Source organism: Eretmochelys imbricata, chromosome 13 (genome assembly GCF_965152235.1).
Source record: "Eretmochelys imbricata isolate rEreImb1 chromosome 13, rEreImb1.hap1, whole genome shotgun sequence".
Classification (NCBI taxonomy): Eukaryota; Metazoa; Chordata; order Testudines; family Cheloniidae; genus Eretmochelys; species Eretmochelys imbricata.
In genome coordinates, this window is record NC_135584.1 from 22,831,077 (window position 1) to 22,854,914 (window position 23,838).

At 45.2% G+C, this 23,838-nt stretch overlaps 1 protein-coding gene across 1 annotated transcript; it reads right to left on the bottom strand.

Moving 5' to 3' along the window:
- Positions 1-1,331: 1,331 nt before the first annotated feature.
- On the bottom strand, positions 1,332-16,921 carry LOC144273462 (protein FAM83D-like). The gene is made up of 4 exons (XM_077832050.1): positions 16,426-16,921; positions 5,492-5,659; positions 4,009-4,133; positions 1,332-2,698 (listed from the first exon to the last, which is right to left on the bottom strand). Exons 1-4 carry the CDS (start codon positions 16,885-16,887, stop codon positions 1,741-1,743), a joined length of 1,713 nt encoding a protein of 570 aa, XP_077688176.1. The 5' UTR covers positions 16,888-16,921; the 3' UTR covers positions 1,332-1,740.
- Positions 16,922-23,838: the final 6,917 nt, after the last annotated feature.

A 23,838-nucleotide genomic window follows, 5' to 3' on the forward strand; every position in this document is an offset into this window, starting at 1 on the left:
CAGATCCACACCTCTCCCTGCTCCCTGGCAGGTTGGAGGCAGGAAGCCGGAACCAGGCAGTGCGGGACAGCTGCTGCTCTGGCTGGTGCTCCAGGTTGAAGCTGCTCCTCAGCTCCCAGCCTCCTTTGCTCCCGCAGAGGCAGTCAGTAAGAGCCACCCAGGTGAGGATACCTGGCTCTGTGGCTGGCAGACCCCTCTGAGAACAGGGACTGCAGGGGAGCCCTCCAAACACAAAGCTCCCAATACCCCCTCTCCCTACACCCTGAGGCTATGCCCTCCCTGTACCCTGCCCACACAACCCCTAGTCCCTCTCCCTGCACCCTGAGCTAACCCCTGCCCTCACCCAGCCCCAGTCCTATATACCTTATAGAGAAGAAAGTTATTAGACTGGCCGTTTACGGGCACATTGAAATAAGGCCTACGCCAGCAACGCTCCCCTAGTGGGGAAGTAGCTTATACTGACCAGTTCTTTTGCCCTTATAAAACTTATACCAGTTACCTGAACAAAATGAACTAGACTGCCAAGAGGACTGTTTTGCTGGTACAACTGCATCTACAGTAAGGATTTTTGCTGGTGTAAAAACATTGTAAATAATCATATCCCTGACATTACTGCACTAGAATCTTTGTCAGTACCAGCCAGGGCTGCCACTGCTCGGAGATTCCATTGATTTAATAGAATCAGGTGCCTAGTCATCAGGAATAATTTTCTACTGAGGGCAACTACAGAGAGTGTGCAGTAATAAGGACACATTCTCCTTCCTAACAGGAGTAACTGTTTTTCAGCAGAATATCCCACAAAGAAAACATTCAAGGTAATACATACCTATTCGTTTTGCTGCCCCATAGGATCACTTTTTGTAGCATAGACCCTGAAAAGGCCTTAAGCCTTGTCACACTTATGAGAGTTCTCCCAAATGATGGGAGTTATACTCTGTAGTATAGAGTGGTCGTTCATCAGGGTTGTTTACTACATTATTAAAGAAGTGTGGTTTTATATAAAACAAAATGTGCATAAGAATGATGTAGCTGGAAGATTGGCTAGTTAGGTACCACTCAGTGAGTTTCATTAGTTTGGAGTTAAACGGAAGGGATATAATCAAAACACAAAAACAACCTTAAGCTCCTTATGACTATCATGCAAGAGTGCTAAACCCATAATATATCTAAATTCATCATTGAATTCAGATTACGAACAAAATTAGCCTTATTTAGTGCAGATATGTGAAGCTATTTCCCCACTTTGGTTTTTTAAAGTTGTTTTATTTTCAAAATAAAGTTATAATAAAACCCAGCATTAACATAATTCATGTTAGCGAGTGGAAGTCAGAATAAGATCTCAGAACCCAATTTGAACAGAATCATTCTGACTCAGTAACAACTTTTCTCAATATAAATAAGTTAAAACCATAATGTTGACAGCACTACGAAGCACTAACTAGCATATTTTGCCGGTGACGGTCTAACAAGGAATTGAGGGGTAAACATCAATAGATAGAATGAATTTTAGTGTTATTACATATAAAAACAAAAAGCACGTAGAGGCACATATGGCATTAAAAATATCTAAACATATTTCAGTGCATTGTTTAACAAGCTGCATAGAATGAGACTACAGTGCCGGTAAGTTACCAGCCCCTACACACACGGTACCGGGATGGACTATAAAAATCAGTAGCTGTTAAAAGGACTGTGCAGTGAGCCTGGAGCTCTTGGACTTACAGCCAACTCAGCAGTCACTTATTTGAACAGAGAAACGTCTCTGAGGCTGAGTAGGCTGGTGCTGATCTCATGCCTCTGTTTTACATTGCAGCTTACAGTGTGGCAGCTCGTATAGTTTTCAGGCGCACGTCCCCTTCGGGAGAGGATAGCAACCATATGGTTAAGTTTGGATCGGATAACGGAGTAATGGAACTGCCTCTCTTTATGCAGTTTTTGAAAGTATTCTGCCCTGTGGTTGCCAGAGTACTCAATGGACCTCAGAGAGGACAGCGAGCTGGTAGAGCTTGCCACAGAGCACTGGGAAGATGATGAAGAAAGTGACCGTAGACTAGAAGAAGTTGATGTGGACTTTCCAGATGAAGGAGATCCTTCTTTTGATTGTTGTCGCACGAGTAGATGCTCTTCCACACTCTCCTTCTTGTCTGTCTGGGTCATAGCTGTCTTCCGAGGCACTACTGTTTGAGTGCCAGCCATTCTAGCAGCAACAGAGGTTTGGGTTCCAGATGTTACCATTACAACACTGGTTTGTGTGACAGCATTAGATAGAGTCACTGTGGGCTTCTCTTCCCATGGTTCAGTTTGAGTAGACATGCTATTCACCTCCTTTGGTTCCACTATGGCCTCCAGACTTCCAAACCACTCCTCTGTGCCAATGTAGGAAGGACCCAGGTTATAGGATTTGCTTCCTTCAGTGTTGTTAGCCAAATCTGTTTTTTTCAGTGGTTTCTTGGGGGTGCTTGACAGTCTGGCCAACTCTGCTCTCAAGAGGTTTCCCACAGTGTGGTCTTTTGGTGATTTTGTTCCACTGACCAGGTGATCAAATATTCCACTGCTCCGGCAGCTGGATGGCAGCTTAGGGCTGATCGGTTTTGACTGTGCATAAAGGATCCTGAACTCCAGGTCAAAGTGTTCAGCCACTTGGCCTGACAGCAGCAACAAGTTACTGCTATTCAGTTTCCCATCAGTCCATGTGAAGCTATTGAAAACAAACCAAGATTCATAGTTAAACTCACTTTAATTGGTACATTAGAAAGAATAGTACAGCTATATACACCAAGCGACAAGTACACATTAGGAGGGTTGTGTGTTTAGGTGAGGTATAACTTTCCATTAGGGCTATCCATATCCAGTCCTTATGCAATCGATGACACTTTATGCCATAGTCATCTAATCTTGCAATTAAATATACAGAAGCCTGGTGAGCTAATGCAGTGGCTCTCAACCTTTTCAGACTACTCTACCCTGATTTGTCTTTTATACCCCCAAGTTACACCTCACTTAAAAACTATCTGCTTACAAAATCAGACATGAAATGTAAAAGTGTCATAGCACACTATTGTTGAAAAATTGCTGACTCTCATTTATACCATATAATTATAAAATAAATCAACTGGAATATAAATATTGTACTTACATTTCAGTGTATGGTATCTAGAGCAGTATAAACAAGTCATTGTCTGTATGAAATTTTAGTTTGTACTGACTTCGCTAGTGCTTTTTATGTAAGCTATTATAAAACTAGGCCAATATCTAGATAAGTTGATGTACCCCCTGGAAGACCTCTGTGTACCTCTAGGAGTATGCATACCCCTGGTTGAGAACCATTGAGCTAATGTACGGTAATGTGGTTGTGCACTGGTTTTCAGGAACCCACCATGCAACTAGGTTTCATCTCTGATGCAGCAACAAAAACTGAGGGAGAAATATGTTTGCCATTGCACAACTGGCTGTAGGTGTTTGAATAATACAAATGATAGAAAGTTCCCCAAAATGGTGGGCATTACAGGAAATTGCGTACTAGGGACCACAGCCTGCCAGAAACAGAAGCAACGAGACCAATGTTTTCCTCCCCATGACCCTCCTCCATGGATCTGAGTACTCAATTGAAATGCAGCCACTCTGAGAAACCAACCTACTATCCCCAAGACATGGAGAGGGGACAAGCCTACCAAGGATATAGCAGAAACACCATGAGACTTGTCCCAAATGAACAAACTACATTGTTAGAAGCAGCCCAGATTCATATGGACATTCCACAAAGGTTTGGAGGAAATTTCTAGAGACAGTTTGCCAACAGACAAGCTTTAAACTAATGCCAATTTCTGGATCAATTCCCCAACATTATTCAAGGCTGATACAGATTCAAAAAGTTCATACAGCATTAAACAGATGAATCACCAATATTGCTTTTGAGTCAATCTTATACCTTTCAAGTTAGTTTTCACTTCTTGCAGAAATCTCCTCCCCACGAAGACCTAAAGAAATGCAAAGGACCCCAGAACTTGCCTGTAGGAGCCTGTAGTCACTCTAATGCCATCAATTAACATGAACTTCTCATGGACTTTCCCAACAATTTTAGCTCCTGACCTCGTGTAGTAAGTGTTCCCAGTTATAGTTCGAACTCTCATCAGCTGTTTAAAACAAAAAACAAAAACCTGATTTTCATAACATATAAACCATGCAGTGTAGGAGAGAGGAATGAAACGGACTTGCTTAATACCACTTACTGTCCAGCAAGCATTAATACTAAGTGATACTATTAACAACCGTTTATACCAACAAATTTGTGCTAAACACTATAGAGATAAATGTGATTGAGGTCCTGGTCTCCACACAGTTTACATTCCAGATCAGAGATGTCAAACTCAATCTGCAGAGATGGCCCAATTCCATTTTAATTATGGGTCATTAGTAAGGGCATAGCTTAGGACTACAAAGAAACTCACACTGATGACAACTGGAGGTTTGCACAAAGATCGAAGGTAGAAATGGCCTTGTCTGTAATAACTGAACTTTTAATCATTAGTGATTTAGTACCAGATTTTCACATTCAGCAACACTTATTGGGAAAATAGCCTCATCTTTAGGAATACTATTATTTCTTCCCTACCTTTGTCCCCACTACCCTTTTTGTCCCTCTGCATTTCCTGCCCTGCAGGAACTTCCAAATCCTACCCCCTCCCTTCTTCTGTCCCCTGAATGTCATCATTGGGCTTTAGCATCAACCTCTCAGTGAGAGTAAATCAGGGACAGGGGAGCTCAAACGTCAAGATATCTGAAAACTTAAGGCAACACTGCATAGCTTTACACTTGGAAGATTCGTCAACCACGAGAGCTAAAATTTTTATTATTATTATTATTCATAATTAAAGCTTTGATTCTGAAGAACTGGAATATGTCACATGACCTACGTGACTATAACACATGGGTCTGACATTAACACTTTTGTTGACACTTCATTTAAAAAGAAGTGCATGTTATACGGGGAGGGTAGAACAGACACTATAAAAGCCACGCGTGTATAGTGTGTCTTATTGTTTCCTGGGTGGGGAGGAGGGCTGGCTTGTTCTATTTAGCAAACTCTCACTTGAGCAGAAGACACTGTTTGCAAGTAGTGATTTAGAATGCATGCTCTTCAGGACAAGGACAGTCTCTTACATGTATATATGGCACTCAGCACAATGGGGCTGCTCACTACAACTGTGGCCTCTGCACAGTATTGCAATTCAATACATATAAGTTGGGAGAATGGCCAATATACTTCTTCTACATGGCTCTTGCTGGTTTTGGGAACCTATCACATTGGGTTAATGCAGAGCCCATATTCAAAGCCTGCAGTATAAATCCCCAACCTTTGGGATACACAGAGGCTTCCAAGCAAACATAAGAGAGTACCTAAAATGTTCAACTCTAGGCAGCATGTGAAATACTGGTGTGTCTTTCAAAGGCAGTGCTATAATTTACCATAGAAAACTCCTCTAATACTTACACCTTCCTGCTCAGGACAGACTCCCAGACTCCTGCACATTTCCATAAAGTGGGGTAGAAAATCTTGGTCCAGAAGGATGTAGACTGGAATCTTCCGCTTTCTATAGGCTTCCTGAAGGTCACTGAAGATCTCAATATCTGTGAAGGAATCCATAACTAGAGCGATCACCTGCAGAAACAGAAGAAGCCGTTAGGCCCAGAGCCTGACTCTCTCATTACACAAATAAGCATGACTTTGCCTGTCTAGATCAGTAGCTCCCCCAGTCAGTTCTCATTCAGTGGTATTGTACAGCCAGACACATTTCTTTCATGCTGCCTTTTTTTTTTTTTGGGAGGGTGGGGGAGGCAAAATGATAATCTTATGTTCCCACAATTTAGTCAAACTCACTATGCCCTGGAGTATACAGGATGATCCCAGATGGATTATTCCCACACCTGTTAATGCTCTCACATTATGGTTTGCTTTTCTGCACAACCTTAGATAATGACATCTTATTTCAGCACCTGGGGAGCTGGCGAGGCACAGTCAGCAGTCTTGCAGAGTTGGCTCCACTCCCTTGCTCCCAGATACGCTGGGCTGAACGCCTCCTGCTGAAGGGGGTTGTCTTAGCCCTACAGTTGCTGATCAGTTCACTGCGGCTCAAGAGAGTTTTAGACATAAAAAGCTTCTGTCTATACTGGACAATCTAACATGTCTTCCATCCCTGTAGTATCCGAGCATCTCTTAAGCTTCAGTGATTGGATCCTCACAAGACCCCTGCATGATAGGGATACATCATCATCCCCATGCACACAGAGATGAAGCTGCTTACCCACAGTCACAAAGGGAGTCTGGGGTAGAGCTAGGAACTGAACCCCGATAGAGCCAGGTATTATTAGTCTGAATCCCAGTCCAGTGCCTTCACCAAAAGATCATCCTTCCACCAGCATTAGCACCACTGCACACTTTCTGCTATTAACTCCTCTAGTGTAGTCAGGGCCCAAGACAGGAAGATTCTTCTCTCCCAGGCCATTAAGAACTAGTACCACAGCCATGTGTGTTCTAGAAACCCATCTAGCTAACTCCAAATGTCATCACAGACCTAGATATCTAGCCCATCATCATTCAGAGGAAGTGCATCTGGCTTGGGGTGATGGAGATGAGTAAAAAAAATTCAGTTTGATGGCTTGTTTTGCCATATTCCAGAGTACTGGCACATCAAAGGAGAGTGGCTGTACAAGTAATGTAGGTGTATGGGAGCGGCACTTATCAAGTGTAACCCAGCCCCAAGGTGCGTACAGGCATGCTGCATAACCACCACTTGTGTGGTATTGCTCACACACAAAGTTACTTCCCACAAGTACAGAGATTTACTTTTTTGCTCACCATTGTACTCTGTTCCAAAGCACTGGTAATTAGAGTCTGCAGAAATACTCAGGTGTTTTTAAACAGATTTGCTTATTGCATGTGTCCTAACAAGAGTTTACTGTAGAAAGCATTTGCAGAAACCACAACTTAAGTAGATATTAGAAAATATCCACTGAAAGTAGATTTTGAGTTGAAAAACTCCACATTTTCACAAGAATCCCAATTCTAAAAGTCATGCATATCAAATCACGGAAGACAAACAGTACCTGTGATTTAGGTGTCCAGTGAAAGTTAAACAGCTTGAATTTTAGCTCTTGAGCACTTGCAACAAGCTACACTCCAAGAATTATTCACAGAAGTTTGGCGAATAATTTGAGGAAACAATAAAGGTGTTGTGACAATGTACAGCCAGAAGAGGGAAGCTAAAGGTATTTAGCAAAGCATTCAGTTTTGGTCTACTTCTGCTCCCACAAAGTCAATGCTAGAAAACTCCTGTTTAATTCAAGGGGAGCAGTTAGACCAACAATGGCCGCTTTTGAAAAGCCCATTCTAAAATCGGTCAAACAAGTTATTGGCTGCACTTTATTCACGCAGCTGTAATCTCACCAACACTTACAATTTGAAAGGCGTCATTAGCGAAGGTGCTTCTAAGGCAGAGGTGGGCAAATTACAGCCTGTGGGACCATCCTGCCCAGCCCCTGAGCTCCTAGCCCGGGAGGCTAGCCCCCAGCCCCTCCCCTGCTGTCCCCCCTCCCCTGCAGCCTCAGCTCACCACGACGCCAGCGCTCTGGCCCGCCACTCCTGCCAGGCAGTGCAGCAGCGGGGCTAGCTCCAGCCAGGCGGCGGGGCTGCGAGCTCCTGCTGCTCTGAGCAGCATGGGAAGAGGGCAGGGAACGGTTGGATTGGTGTAGGAGTCCTGGGGGGCCTGTTGCGGGAGGGGGGTGGATAGGGGTCAGGGCAGTCAAGGAACAGGGAGGATTGGATAGGGGGTGGGATCCCAGGGGGTGGTCAGGGGACAAGGAGTGGGGGGGGGGGCGTGGTTTGGATGGGTTGGAAGTTCTAAGGGGGGCAGTCAGGGGGCAGCAAGTGGGAGGGGGCAGGAGCCAGGCTGTTTGGGGAGGCACAGCCTTCCCTACCCAGCCCTCCATATAGTTTCACAACCCCGATGTGGCCCTCAGGCCAAAAAGTTTGCCCACCCCTGTTCTAAGGGTATGTCTACATTGCAATTAAAAAAACTCATGTCTGATCCATGCCAGGTGGCTCAGCCTTGCAGGGCTCAGACTAAGGTGTGGTGTAGTGTAGACATTAGGGCTTGGGCTGCGCCATGGGGCCAGCAATCCTGCTGGCTGGATCCAGCCCGTGGGCCATAGTTTGCCCACCCCTGGTGTAGACAAAGACTCCTGATGCACTGTCCTCACCTTTTGCTTTGTATGCCTGAAACTACAGTGGCAGAAACTAAAATACCAGTGACTGAAACTACCTTTCTGGTTCACAGGGTACAAGTGACTTACTTTGGAAAGCTAGATGCTAGTGAATGCATTGTGATCACACGTTCTGGCTTCAGGGCGTTCTTACCAGTCCATCAGTCACTAGCTTCCCCAAGGTTCAATCAAAATCAAATACTGACTCACCAGTCATTAGGCAATAACAATCTGTTGCTGTCATCTCTCTCACTGTTTAATTCATTTTGTTTAATACATTTACACCCTTCCTTCATTTGGGATTGTGCATGACCTCAAGCTGAAAGTTTATCCATCCACAAGTGTCACTAGTCCTTTTACCATACATCAAAGCTGCCTAGTTACATAGCCTTATAACTAGGAAGATGACAGGGCTACTCCTTGGACTGACCATCAGAAGAGTATTATGAAGTGTTTGGCTAGCATTTCTTCCTCCAGGTGGTCACCTCTACTGCAATTGAGCTCCCCAATTCAGCAAACAGTGGAGCTCACCTAGAAGTGAAGTGGCATTGGAACCATGATCTCATCCACCAGTGTTAGAGAACCACTTACCCACCACCTTAACTTCCTTTTTAGCTTGGAGGGGAACACATGCCTCCAGAGATATTTAAGCCTCGTTATAAGGCTATGGAAAGGAGGGGGAAGAAAAAGTGAAGTCTATGAAGAGACAGACCACATGTCCAGTTTGGGCAAAGTTCATTCTGAACCTGAGGTTCTACAGGGAATTATGGCATGTTACAGATGCACACCATACCAGGCTATTAACATGCAGATATAGGTATATACTAGATCAGAGAAGTTGCTTGGACATTGGGAGGGGGTAAATTTATCTTTCTTTTTAAAAATAATGCACATTCCATCCAAATTTATGGACGGACTAGAAAGGCCAGTATCATCCAAGTCTTTAAACCAAGTGCTGAATTCATCAGACCTTCAAACATTTCTGAACTGCAGTTTTAAATAGAGAACTTCTCTAAGCTCTGCAAGGGGAGAGAAACCCAGTGAAAGCCATTTCTCCTTTTTACCACACTTGGTCTTCAAGAGGAAGCTTGGAACTGAGGATCTTAACTGCTCAGAGAGACCAAGGGACTGTTCACCCAAATAAGGGTAGAATACCTCCTTGTGTAGTTGCATTCTGTCACCTGTTCTTACTCATGAAATTTCATTCTTCACTGCTTCAGGAGGGATGCGTGTGCACATGCAGGATGGGCATATAGTAGACCCTCTCCATATTTTGATCCCTGCAGGATGATCCAGGCCTCAGCTTTAGTGTGTGTTTTAGGCCACAGGAGTATGTTTTAGTCTCAGGTGAGCAGCGTGACTAGTTTCTGCCACTGAAGGGTGCATATACAAGCACAGAAGGGTATAAGTTATTCACTCTCTTGTCGTTTCCCTTCATTGCACCAGCTATGCATGTTACAACAATACAGTTTAATAGCTATACCTCCCTTGATATTTCCAGTACCTGAATCACTTATTTACTTCTCTTCTGGGGTTTTAATCCCTCCCCGTATAGAATAGAGAGAATGCTACACTAACAACCTTTACTGAACCACACCAGCTGGAACTGATTAGCCCCCTGAAGGCACTGCGAGACCTGGCCTGCATCAGCAACTTTCCTTTGTGATAAAAACCCAAGATAAAGAAATGCACAATACCTCGCAACATTTGGAAGTTTCTATGCAGACCCAGGGCATTATGTGACAGAGGTAATCCCTGAAGAAGAGGCCAGCCTCATGTAGTAAATTTGAGTTGTATGCAAGTTACAGCAGACAATTTGATTTCAAGTAGCTCTGGCACCTATAGAAGAAGTGGGTTTATCCCTAGCAGATAGGATTATCCAGTAACCATGCCCCTACTGAATCTGAGATTTCCAGAATTTGGGTATCAGTGCTATAGTAACATGCTAGGAGTTAAGCCCATTGCTTGAGTACCGTGATGTATTTCTAGCCACCACCACCACCACATCTGGACTTTCCCTTCCTCGATGAGCTACGTGTATGCTTCAACTGGACTAGTCACAAGGTCAAGTTTCTTGTTGTAGGTTCACATCTACATCTAAGCCACACAACTCCAATCCTCCCACTTCCCATTACTGTCAGGTATAAGAATATGGAAAGAGGTGCTGTTTTCCTACTGCACTGGACAGACCAGCAATCCAAGCCAAACACAAGTAGAGCAATGTTTCCATTCACGTATTTTAGATTTTCACAGCCACCCCTGGCACTTCCTTCCAGCTAGTCTTTAACCACCAAGAAAAATCTGAATCAGGAGCCTGCTATTATTATTGAAGAAGTGTCAGACCACTGGTCCATCTTCTAATCCAATACCCTGCCTTTGGCTGTAGTTAATACCCATAGCTTCAGATGAAACCCATCCCCAGCCTCTATACAGAGCACATAGTACCGAGCCAGGTACACAGTGTTGTACGCTGGGGTGGGAAAGGAAGAAAAATAACTTTTCTTCCTAACTCAGTTTATGCCCTGAAGTGTGAGATTTAGTGACTGCTTTTAGTGTCTCTACACGTTATTGGTCCTAATTTTATCTAGGCTATTTTTATTAACTTCAACTATAGTAATTGACTGATCTCTTGGGGCTGCAAATTCCTTAGGTGGATTACACACCATTTCAAATCGTTCTCTTTTATTCATTATAAATTCTCTTGTCCTTTTTTCCCTCAAGCGATCCCTTTTCCCTCATATTGTAGGGCACCATAAAAAAAGTCTTACCTGTTACTCTCTTTCATAACTTAACACTGATTGACATGGAATTCTGGTCCTCAAGACTACACGTCTTTAAAAATTCTGCCCCATAGCACTTGGCCTTTCCTGTTCTATTGTGTTTTGGGGAGGGGGGGATCTTTGTGGGTTGTCATGCACATACAGATCAACAGCTGACCTGACAAATTGCTTTCTTTAAACTCCAAGTTGTATTTTTAAAGTTATTGTTTGTTAGCAACCAAAAGAAGTGTATTCAGAACATGATCCTCCCAGATTAAAAAGCCTGACCTCGCTCACTCCAGAGATGCATTGTCCAAATGCTCATTGTATTCCCTCCCATAATACGCATACCTTCAAATGGCAACCAGAAACCAATTCAAGTTAGCAAAGGGTGGGGTGGAAGGCGGTGTTAGTTTGAGTGTAAGTTACCGGTAAGCAAGAAAAAAATCCTCCAGATGCCTGTAAAATACTGTTCAATTATAGAAAAGTCTTGGGGGGGGGTGGGGGGAGATATTGCCTTTGTCTTCTCAGGTATTGGCCACTGTCAAACCGTGGAGTACAAGGGAGAAAACAAGCAAGACTTTCTCTTTCGGTTGTTTGATGCCTGCTTGGGTCTTAGTAGCATTGTAGGACATCTTGGGCTATGTCTACACTGCAGTAACACAACTACAGCGAGGCAGCTATGTTGCTGTAGGGCCACAGGAGATGCGTCCTACGTTGACGGATGGGTGTTTCTCATTGACGTAGTTAATCCACCTCTCCAAGCAGTCGTAGCTAGGTTGATGGAAGAATTCTATCAACCCAGATGCACCTATACCAGGAGTTAAATTGATGTAGCTATAGCATGCGAGGTGGGAAAAATTTCACAGCCCTGAGTGACGTAGCTAGATCAATCTAATTTTAAGGTAGACCAGGCCTAAGATACGAGTTATAGGAGCTATGGGGCCCAAAGATCTGGGCACTACTTCAGTAGAGATAAACAGCTATTCTGGAGCTTACGTTACTGTGACAAAACAGGATCTGGCCCATTGCCTCTAGCAATTGTTTTTGATAGAACTGCATGTTTGTGTGGTGTTTATCAACTAGATTAGGTCTAGGGCATGGTTTAAATGTCTAACTTTAACCAACAAAACCAATACTTTCCCACTGGCTCAGCCTCTAGCGCAAAGCCCAGCTACTGTGCCATGTTCAGCTGCCGAGAAGCCTGCTAGCCCTAGACTCTGCACAGGGGCTCAGTCTTGCTTAGCAGCCTCACTAGTAGACATTGGAGGCAAAGATAAGATGAGGGATGTCCCCTTACCTCAGATACTAGCTGCTGAAAAAAAGATGGAGCTTGCTTTCTTCTCCCCATAGCAGAGCCTTCTGGCTGGGGCGGGGAGGAAGCACACACCCCCAAATGCAGCAGGGCAGAACAAGGAGGACTTCTAGGCCATCCTTTTGCCAGCTTCCCAGTTTTGGCATCTTCAGACCCACCTACCAAGCAGCCAAATGCCTACCTCTTTTGCTCCCCACAAACATCAGTGTAAAATGGACATTTGACAGTTTCATAGCTGCCTGGGGCGGAGGGGGGGGGGGGAGGGGTCCCACTAGCAGTAGTGAAACTGGCTAGCATCAGGTGAAGTTTAACTCCGCTGCTGCTGAGCAAAACTAGGAACATCAGCTGTTTACAGACTAGGGAGTTGAGGGGAGAAAAAAATAATCCCAGCATTATGGCCAGAGGGTTGTCTTTGCAGACAAAATCCTATTGCATCAGAGAGGGAAGCTACATGTGCAAGAACTTTGAAAGGCAACATGGCATTTATTAGGGAACTGCAGCTACACAAGACAAATTGGTTAGGAACTTGATATGGGAGCAATTAAGGGTCCGTTTGGTTTGGCCAAGACAAATTTCAGCTCATGAGCAGTGGAACGGTTGGATGAAAAGATTTGGAATGTCTTGGCAAGCAGCATAAAGGGAGGATGGAGTTTAATATTTATGTAACTGTGTAACACTGCTAGAAGGGAAAGAATTAATGGGTGTGGCCCAGATCCAAACAGATCCCTAAAAAAATTTCTAAGCTGTTTAAGACTGGACAAGTTTGTGCATGATGTTTTTGATAGGAGATGGTAAGGCAGAGAGAGACCAGTACATTCATAATATATTGTGTAATAGGTTTAGTGTTTTTTAAATTACTTTACCGTTTCCGCAATACAGAAACTATTGCGAACCAAGAAGTGGTTAAATCATTATGACCCTAACACTAAAAATATGTTCTTATTTCTCCTAATCTTTTGACTTTATAATTTGACATTTGTTTTGAAGAGATTAAAGCTCACATTGTGTCATATCAGTGCAGACACACATCCCAATATTCTGGCTAGGATAGCATGTTAGATGCGTAGTCTGTTTTATACAGTAGTACAGCTTGTATGCACGGTTATGTAACAGCTTCCAGTTTCTATAGAAAGTGTGATATTTGACAAGTTACAAATTGAAAGTGACAGACACTACATGTAAAGTAAGGCATATGCACAAGGGGCCATTCAACCTTCACTCTACAATTTCTGACTTCTAAGTGCATTGTTTCCTCAACCTTTATATCATGTTAGTGCCAGTTTTAAACAGGTATAATTAACCATATTGCTGGTTAGCATTGCAAGAATAAGTGCAGCAATGACAAGGGCTGGGCATACATTAGATACACGGTCTCATGTGAAGTTTCCTTCTCCTCATAGCAGAAAAGCTGTTCCATTTTGCATAGTGAAGGCCATTACAGTGCTAAAGATGTTCTCCTGCTGTAATCCGCATCAACTGGAGAAGTCAACATCAACAGGTCCATATCCATGCAGCTTATCAGACAGTCCAAGGTTTTAGCCCAGTCACTGGGGCAGTAGTGGTCCAGCTACACAACATGTTATAACCAGCTCAGAGGACATCTTGGTGATGATCAAGTCCCTGACTCAGACACCTCAATCCAGCCTTGCTCCTTACAAGCAGCACAGGCTGGAAGCATAGTATGAAAGTTGCAGGGAATCCCTTGCCTGCATTCGGAGGCTTATGAGGGTTTGTTTTGCTTTCTTGTACATCAAAGCGTCCTACAGTCATGGTTTGTTTCAGTGCTGCCTTGCCTTCCCCTCCCACTGCCCCAAATTCCCCCTTCTTACAGACATACCCTGAAATACACTAAGGGATGCTTTTCAAACCACGATGTTGGAGAGCATTAGTTAGAATTGGCAAGGGCGACGCAGCCCAAGAGTCTGACTAGCCCCAGGTGTGACATACAAGGGTACAGTCCAGGCCAATGAGTAGCTGTGTTATCCCTGCCCTGTAAAGGGCACGTCAGGTTACAATGCCTTGCTGCTGTAGTCTCCAACCTGGAGAACGTAAATCGCTCCCAGCTATGTCTGTATGCGCTGCAGACAGCCAGCACACCTTGACTCTTGCCAGCTTTAAAGATTACTCCAGGGTGATCCCAACACACTCCCACATTTCTCCTCAGGAATATATGTCCTGTACTGCCAAGCCCTCTCCTGGACAGCACAAATAGGTTAAGTCCATTATTCCTTTAAGAGAATAATAGGCAAGGCTCAGATTTTGTCAGGAATATTTTAGTAAAATCACAGACAGGTCAAAGTCTTCCATGGATTTTTGTATATTGCCATGACCTGTAATTTTTACTAAAAATATCCCTGAGGAAATGGGGAGGAAGGAGGGTCCAACACCCACAGGCACTGGGAGCTCTGGGGGGCCCCGCCACCGCTGGACAACAGCAGGGGACCCCTGGCCACCCACAGGGAGTGGCAGCTGTGAGGTTCCCTTGCTGCCTGGAGTTGTGGGGGAGGTTCCCCCACCATCCTCAGCAGGTGGGAGCTGCAGGGTCCCCACCACACCACCTGCGGGGGCTGGGAGCTGCAGGGTCCCCCTGCTGCTCAGGGGCTCCGCCACCAGCATCAGCTGAGAGCTACGTGGCCTGCCAGCTGACAGCTCCAGCGCCGAGGAAGAAAATGTCACAGAGGTCTCTGGAAGTCACGGATTCCGTGACACAATCATAGCCTTAATAATAGGCACACAATTTACTACCCCAAAAGGAAGGTACCCAGACACTTCAACTTGAACATACTGGATTAGATAAAACAAAACAAGTTTATTATTAACTACAAAGTACAAGTAATAAGGCATAAGAGTCAGAAATGGTTACAAGATAAAACACTGCCTAACAAACTATATTAGATTCAAAGCAAAGTTCTCACCACATGCTTTCTGCAGTCATAAGGACCAATCCACAGGTCAGGACTCCTCCCACAGAGTTTAACAGCTGCTTCCTTTGTCTCTTTAGGGGCAGTCAATGTGATGGGCAAGGTCTGTGTATGGGGTGGGGTGTCTTGGGGCCTTTATCTCCTTTTTTATAGTTTCAGTCCCACTCTTGAAAAACATTTCCAGCAGAGACCCAAAGAGACAGTCTATGTGAAAGGATATACCCTGCTTGTTTTTTTTCACATATTTAAGCGTCCTTTGATTTTCTTCTCTGCTTGATTATTCAGTTTTCAGCTTAAATGCAAATTAAAGCATGCACACATTCCCTCTTTTGTTTAGGACAGACCTGTTTTCTGCCTGTATAGGGCAGTGGGGTTTCAAACCTGTGTTAATAACCCCACACAGAGGAATGTTATAACTTCACATAGAATGTGTGGCCACACTGTACCAGGAATAACACTGACCACCAGAAAAGTATAGGTTTTCAAAGGATACCTCTGGCAAGGCATTCTTTGTACAAAGGTTATTGCAATAATGTGTACAGTATGAATACAGGGATTTATTCGTTCCGTACTAACAACTCACCCCCACTAACTTCCCAGATTAAACAGGTTTCAGAGTAGCAGCCGTGTTAGTCTGTATTCGCAAAAAGAAAAGGAGGACTTGTGGCACTTTAGAGACTAACAAATTTATCTGAGCATAAGCTTTCGTGAGCTACAGCATCCGATGAAGTGAGCTGTAGCTCACGAAAACTTATGCTCAAATAAATTTGTTAGTCTCTAAAGTGCCATAAGTACTCCTTTTCTTTTTGCCAGATTAAACACTCACCCAGTCATTAGAGCAAGGGGCTAGAGGTTGCTCACACTGAAGGACACAACAGCAGGGCGGGTTATATTCTAGCCTGCAGCCCAGCTTCCATGGGGTGCTGCTGGAACAGTTTGTATAGCGAGGGTACGGACCGAGCACCATTAAACCAAACTCTGCACCCCTGTACGTGATGGAAACCACTTCCAGCCAGGTGGTGATGCTACACCCGCAGCACCCCCAGTTCCCCAGGCACAGAGGAGCGCTGTGCAGCGCAGCAGCCCGCGGGTTTCCCAGGCCAAGGGACGCGGTTCCCGAAGCAGGCGGCTCGGGCAGGAAGGGGGCGCAGAGGCCGGGCTGGGGACTCACCTCCCTGGCCGAGCGGATCTGCCTGCGCACCGCCTCCTTGCAGCTGTAGATGGTCTCCCCGAAGCTGGGCTGGAAAAGCGCCTCCACGCGGGTGAGGCCGCGGTACGAGCCGCTGGAGAAGGCCGGCCAGCCCAGCTCCAGCACGGGCGGCTCCACGTCCGACTGCTCGGGGAAGTAGGTGAGCGAGGAGCAGTCCAGCGAGGCGCTGAGCGAGGGCTCGGCCGCCCCGGTCTCGGCCCCGGCCGGCGGCGCGGCCGCCTGGAGGACGGCCTGGATCTCGGGCTCCGAGAGGAAGCCGGGCACCTTCTCCCGGCGCAGGAAAGCGCGGAAAGCGGCGCGGCCGCCCGCCACCAGCTCCTCCAGCGCCAGCCGCTGCGCCTCGCTGTAGAGCTCGGGCGAGCTCGGCTCCCCGCGGGGCCAGCGGCCGGGCGCGTCCTCCAGGCACTGGGACTGGTTCGCCATGGGGAGCCGCGGCCGCTGCTAACCACCAGCCCGAGAAGAGGGAAGCTGATCCGAGAGAGGGCAGAGCTGAGGCCGCACGGGGGCCTTTTATAGAGAGTTTGAACCCAAACGAGCTGCCGCGCCGCCGCCACGGATTGGGGAGGTCGCTGCCTCTCCTTCCTCCCTGTGGTTGGCTGGCTGCTTTTGAATGTGTTTGGCCAAGCCCGCCCCTTCTGCGCTAGGGCGAGCTCGGCCCGCCGCCAGCTCCGGCCGGCTTCTGTGCCCCGCAGGCTAGGCGAGCCAGCCCCGCTGCCGCGCCTGCCTCCGCACGCTCCCTGCTCCTCCGAGGGAAGCAGAGACTGCCCAGAGACTGAGGTGCACTGGGGCCCAGCCAGGGGGTTGAGAGAAGCAGGGGGCGGGCAGGCCGAGAGGAGCAAGTGGTGGGCGAGGGGAGCCAAGGGGGTCTCAGGGGCCGGCTCCGTGGAGCCATTGTAAAGCCGGCACTGGCCCGGTCACCCCGCGGCTGCTGCTGGGAGGCACGCTGAGGCGGACTGCCCTGAGTTTGGGCAGCAGCACGGGGCAGCCAGGTTTTGGCCTCGACCCCCTGAGCAGTGCCAGGGGCTGGGCTGTGTGGGGAGTCTGAAACATTTTCCCCCTCCTAGGCTGGCTGCAGGCTTTACTTTGCAGCTCTCTCGTCACTGGATCATTTCCAGTTCTCTGTGCTTTTTACTAGGGTTGTTAGACAAGGGCTAAGTGAAAAGTGAATCTGGAAATGTGGACTTATTACTCTTTGCAGAGTCAGACCTGTTCTACTCATGATGAGCTCCTTATTTAGTGGGCTGCGTTTAACAAGCGACAGAGCACGTCTTTATAAACCAAGGAACATACCGTTGTACTATGCCACTTGAAAAGAGGGGTACGGGCAAAGAAGCGAGAGCATCCAAAATCCCCGCTGCCCATCCCCTGTTATGAGCCTGTTGCATTTAGCAGAGGTAGGGGGGAAAGTCCTGAGAGAAAAAAGGGCTAGAAGCTTTAGGTCTGATGAAACACGGAGGCAAATTAATGTTTCAATGGCAGCAAATGGTAGGGAGAAAAGGGCATTACCTTTCTGCAGGGGGATGGGAAGAGGTAGCACAGATTTAAGGGGTCTCTGTTATTTCACTGCCAGCTCCAACTCTGCTAAATGCGAACGCTTTCTCTGCAGACAGCTGCTTCTGCCCTGAAGCTGTGCCTTCACAAGGAAAAGAGGTGTATTTTTCACCTGTGTTAGAACCATAGTGAAGACAAAAAGAAAAGGAGTACTTGTTGACAGGGACACGTTGGAGGGATACAAAGGGGGGCACCAGCTAAAGGGGGGGCACATGCCCCCCGAGGTGACCTGCATGTTAAGGACAGCTACATTATTCTGTTGCCTCTGCCCCATTGATGACTGGAGATAATTTTTAAGTCTTCTGAAGCTGGAGAATGAGTTCAGGATGGTACAGGCACAGTGAGAAGGATTCTTACATTTGCAGTCCTCTGGAAACAGTGCTTCCGGAATACTGAAAATGAGTCCAAAATCTCATTCTTGATGGGTAGCAATTTAGGCACCATCATTTTGTATGTATAGTTGAGATTATATTTTGCCATGTGCATTATTTTGCATTTAACAGTGAATTTCATCTGCTGTTTTCTTGCCAAGTCACCCAGTTTTGTGAAATCCCTTTGTAACTCTTTGCAGTCTGTTTTTGACTTAACTACCTTGAGTAATTTTGTATCATCTGCAAACTTTGCCACCTCACTATTTACCCCTTTTTGGAGATCATTTATGAATATGATGAAGAGCACTGACCCCAGACCAGTACAGACCCTTGGGGACACCTCTATTTACTTCTCCCCTTCTGAAAATGGGCCATTTATTCCTATCCTTTGTTTCATGTCTTTTAACTGGAGTGCCTGGGAATGCTTTCAAGATCACCTAAGGATCCTTAATAAAAGGCTTCCCATTAAATTAAATAATCTTAATCACCCCTTCTTTGTTTATAAACAAACTCCCTGCACCAAGGGCAGAAGTCCTTAGCAATGCCCTTCCCCGCCGCGATTGGGGCGGGCCATGTGACCCTTCCTCCCTGCAGGTAGGTTACCACTGGTTCAACCTACAATTCCTTGTCTTCACTACAGTTTAAACACATTAGTTAACATGGGTGCATTTTTCAGCTGTCAAGCTAACTTTCCTAGTGAAGACAAGACCTTAGTGGCAGTGGAAAACTCCTGTAGCCCTTATGGTGGCTGGATCTGCTGGTATTTGTGATCAAGGGAGGGATGACATACACATCTTCCCTCACTCCAGGGCTTATCTATACAGGAAAGTTATACCGGTGTAACTGTGTGCATGCTCTTCTTCCAATATAAGCCAAGCTGAAAAAAGTGTCCATACAGAATGTTCTACTGGTATAACTAGTAAAACTTTCCTATTAAGACAAGCCTTAAGAGGCTTAATTCCTTTTCTTCCTCCTCTCTCTGCAAGGGTCTGTTCCCAAACTTGCAGAGAGATAATAGCCCCTCTCCTGAAGCAAACAGACAGTGGAATTGATGAAGGACCAGCATGACAGTTGCACATTGGCCTGTTTGTTATGGGGGATGGGGAGGGGTTTGTGATTTTTACTGCTCCTGTTATACCTGTGATGGTTACCCTCAGGCCCCAGTAGAGAGAGCTGCAGCAGTGCTTAATTTGTTATGAAAGAGGTGCCGGTGCTCAAGCAATTATGTTCTGGGGCTTAAGGAATATTTTACTTTTATAACTGATGTGGCAAGCTCAGAGGTGCCTGAGCTCTGACCTGCCAAACTCAGAGGTGCTGGGGCTCAGCCCTGGCACAAATTAAGCACTGAGTCAAACATAACTGCTGAGTCCTCAATTGTGGAAGAAAAGCGTGATGGTTCCTGGGTATTTGAGGACGTATGAAAGAAGTCCTTGCTACTGTGGCAACCTGCATGTACAGGATTAATGAGGAGTCCACCATGAGCTCAAAGCTCCATGCAATGTTAAATCTGGTAATTAAGGACACCAGGCCATGGGCTTGAACACTAGTCAATTCCCATCATCCTAAGACCTCACACTTCTGTTGATCATCGGTTGATTTAAGATCACTGCATTTTATCCACCTGCCTAGCTCTTCCAGACACATTATGTTGGCAAAGCCCATGGCTGCATCAGAGGAGGAAACACATTTAGGTACAGTCCACGCAGTGGTGGTACATTGTTATATTAAAAATCAGATGCCATAGATTTCAAACATATTAAGCCAGTAAATAAAGACCCCATCTGCAGTTCCTGGTATTATCAAAAGAAATTTAATATATTTTTTTAAATTAAAAAATTCAATCATTCTATTAAAGACACTGAGAAGTCAGATGCTAATACTGTCATACATATCCTGTTGGCATGAGATTTACGTACAGTTTGATATTTAATGCATTGCTTCAACATGTTAAGAAACCATCTTTTCATACTTACAGTAGCAATATGAAGTTAATTCCATACAATATCAAATATCCTTTTTTAAAAAGTTTTAAATATATTACTCTGATTGCCAAAATGCCATTTTTATACACAAAGCTGCTAATACAATATACAGTTCTCTTACATTATTTTTTCACATAAAATACATTTTGTCAAGTTTTATTTGTACATCATTTACTACAGCTCAATGGAGTCATGAATTATTGCAGACGGCTGGGCATCCTTTTGATATGTCCTGGATATGCAGCAGCCGAACCTAGCTGTACCAGGTCTACAAATGCCACTGAAGTTGGTTTACTGCTTCCTTCTCCTGGAAAAAACGACAAAATTGCAGTCTAGATGCTGAGAAGTCAGATAAGGCTCAACTAAGGGTGTATCCACACTGGCTATTTGAAAACCTGTTCTCCACTGGCTCAGGTGGAGGCTGGAGTATAGACTGGGCTCAGGCATAGGACTGAACACCAGATAACTTAAATGCCTGACTCTTCTTTCTAGACCTTCCACCATTGCTACCACCAATAGAACTGCAACAGCGGAGAATTACAAGCTGTAAGTTTGCAGTAGCAGATACACCCGTAAAGAATCCAAGCATACCCTTCCTGTGTAGGCAACTATACACTGGCAGCTTTACCTGCATGAAGACAGCAGGATCAGGCCTGGAAACTGCTCAGTAACTCCAAACCCCACTTTACAGCCTTAGAAAAATTACAGTGTCGTGTAGTAATGGACTACAGCTCGTAATACTGCAATTGTGTTTGGGCACTTACTGTACAACAATGAAACATTTTTTGTGGACAGAATGTGATGTGCCAACACCATCTGTTAAAATACACAAGGACTTGGATCTCATTGTGTACCCTTATGACCCGAGAAGAACAAAGCTAACCTGGAGTTTTCACCTTACACAAGTTTTCATTTATAAATCAGCCAATTACTAGTAAGATAATACTTTAGGAAGAACATGTAGTGCTCATAATGCTTGCACCAGGACATCAAAGCTAGAGAAAGAATAAAGATTTTAATGCTGGCAGCAGACTTGATGTTGGAATCAAGTCATGGCCAGTGGACAGGAGCCAGAGCTGAAACTCAGGTGTATGCCAGGCCTGAGTATAACTTCAACCATAGCCCCAAACTAACACAACTAGAACTCATTATGCTTTTATTCCAGGTATCACAGGACTGCTGAAAATCTGTTTTATTTCAATTCAAATACAATTTTGGGTGGGAGGGAAGATTCCCTCTCCTCTCACTCGAAAAGCAGAGAAGAGAGATGGGGGAACAAAAGAAGCAAAACAAAACTCTGCAATTCAAATTGAAAAATTTCACAGGAAGTGAACATTTGAAAAAAAAAAGATTTTCCTTTGAAAAGCCATTTTGTCAAAACAGTTGAAGCCAGCTGTACAGAGTAGCCGCATTCTAGTAGCCACGTGCACTTAGCTATTTTTAGCTAGCTTGGTAATACATAGATATACCCATAGACAGAGAGAACACCTCGAGGCAGGCTGACCCCAATTAAGCCACTGAGATCTTTTAAAGAATAGTTCTAGGGCTTCCCCCAGTGGACTATTCCTATTTCAGTATATGACCGATAGTGTTTCAACACAGAAGGCTGCGAGAACAGATGCCCAACATCAAGGTGAAGTGTGCTAAGAATGAGGCTCAATGCAATTTAGGGGATTATAAATGCTCACATCTACCTACAAACTTATCAGCGAAAAGCCACTTTGCATTAACAGAATTCATCATACCCATTGGGTATTGCCCTGTCTCATTATTGCTATTTACCGGAACTCTCCCTGTGACCATCATCCCCTTCCTTCCCTAACACAGGGGAGGCTCTGCCCTGTGTAACATCTCATCAGAGCCCAAGCTAGAACACTAGGCTCAAAACTGTGGAAGAAATTCAGATCCAGGTCCATACTGAGGCCTTGCTCTAAGAGCTCAAATGGGACAAGAAATTTCAACATCTTGAAGGGGAAAGTTTGGATCTAGGTCTGAAATGAGAACCTAACTTTATAGTTCAAGCCCATCTCTAACAATTAATAGCCTATTGCTATGCATATTGCTTGGCTGGATCAAGAGCTGGCAGAGACTGCTCCCACGCACTATTATGCATCTGAAGAACGTCCTTTAGCATGGCAGTTGGAGCTCCCTCCAACTCTTCATTAGCTTGCTAGCAACCCTAGGGCCCCAGTATATCATGAAGGCTTGCATGCAGTAAGGTTGTGCCCATACACAACTCTCAGGGTGTGGTAACTAATAACTGGATGATAGCTGGATCAACCTCCTCAAAAGCTTGGGGAAAGGTGGATCTGAAATTTACACCCTGGGCTCATGTCTAAGAAAGCTAGAGTCTGACCGGCTTCCCCACTGATACTCAGATTTTAACAGAGCCAGGCTGCCCTTGCCTACAGGGAACATGCATGAAGGAGAGGATTGTACCAAAGAGGCAGGGCTAGACAGCTGTGTAGGCTTTAGGGGGAACAGAGTTTGAATGGTTGGGCCAAGAACAGAACGCTAAAAGAGAAGAAAAAATTTCTACTAACCTAAGTGCTAGACATGCAAATCCTGAGATGGTTTCTATTCTCAACTTTTTAGTGGCACTAAAATCTCCAACAAAGTAGCTGAGTGTCAGCTATTGTACGCCACAAAATAATCAAAGCATCCTACCGGAATGGCCCCCAAGTGCTAGATATTACAGGATTGTAGCTATAGTGCTTTTTAAAAATGAATAAGGACTATATTCTTAAAGGAGGGCACTTGCAATATATCTACAGAAGTGCCTGTGCACCTATCCTACCCGTGAAAACCTGCATTTGCATCTACCAAATAAATACCTGCCGGTGGATTAAGTCCCCATTTTGTGCTCCGAGATATCCATTCGGTGCTTACTATCATCACTTCACACACATGTTGAAGTTGTCTACGCCCTGCCCATGTATCCCTGCTGGTGTCCCAGGGCCCTCTGGGCATTCCAGCCAACAAGTCACTTATGCCCTTGTTTGAAAACTTATCCCAAGCTGTCAAATTGATTCACATCCTTAAGTAGCCATGGAAAGGACCCTAGACTGACTATCCCGTTCCCAAATCCCTACATGCACCAATGGTAGGTAAAGCTCATCACTGCCCTGGTGCAGCTCCTGGAGCATTCACTAGTTTCTGGCTCTTCTCCATTCTGAGATAAATTGGAGATAAATTACAAGTTATCACCAAGGTTATATTTACAGCCCCAGAGCCATAACAGCCACATTAAGCAGCTCTAAGGCCAATTTTATGGTTGCAATGTTACAGCAGTCCAATTAAGGGAATATTTGTGCAACCTAGAGCATGTAGCATTTCTTCCACATCCCCAATAGTAAAGCCATTGTTGCTTAGTTAGACATCACAACATTAGCTGGAATAATGAAATCCTGGAGATTATGTTAATCAGAGATGTCATATTGATGCATCAGAGCTATTTGTCTCCATTACGC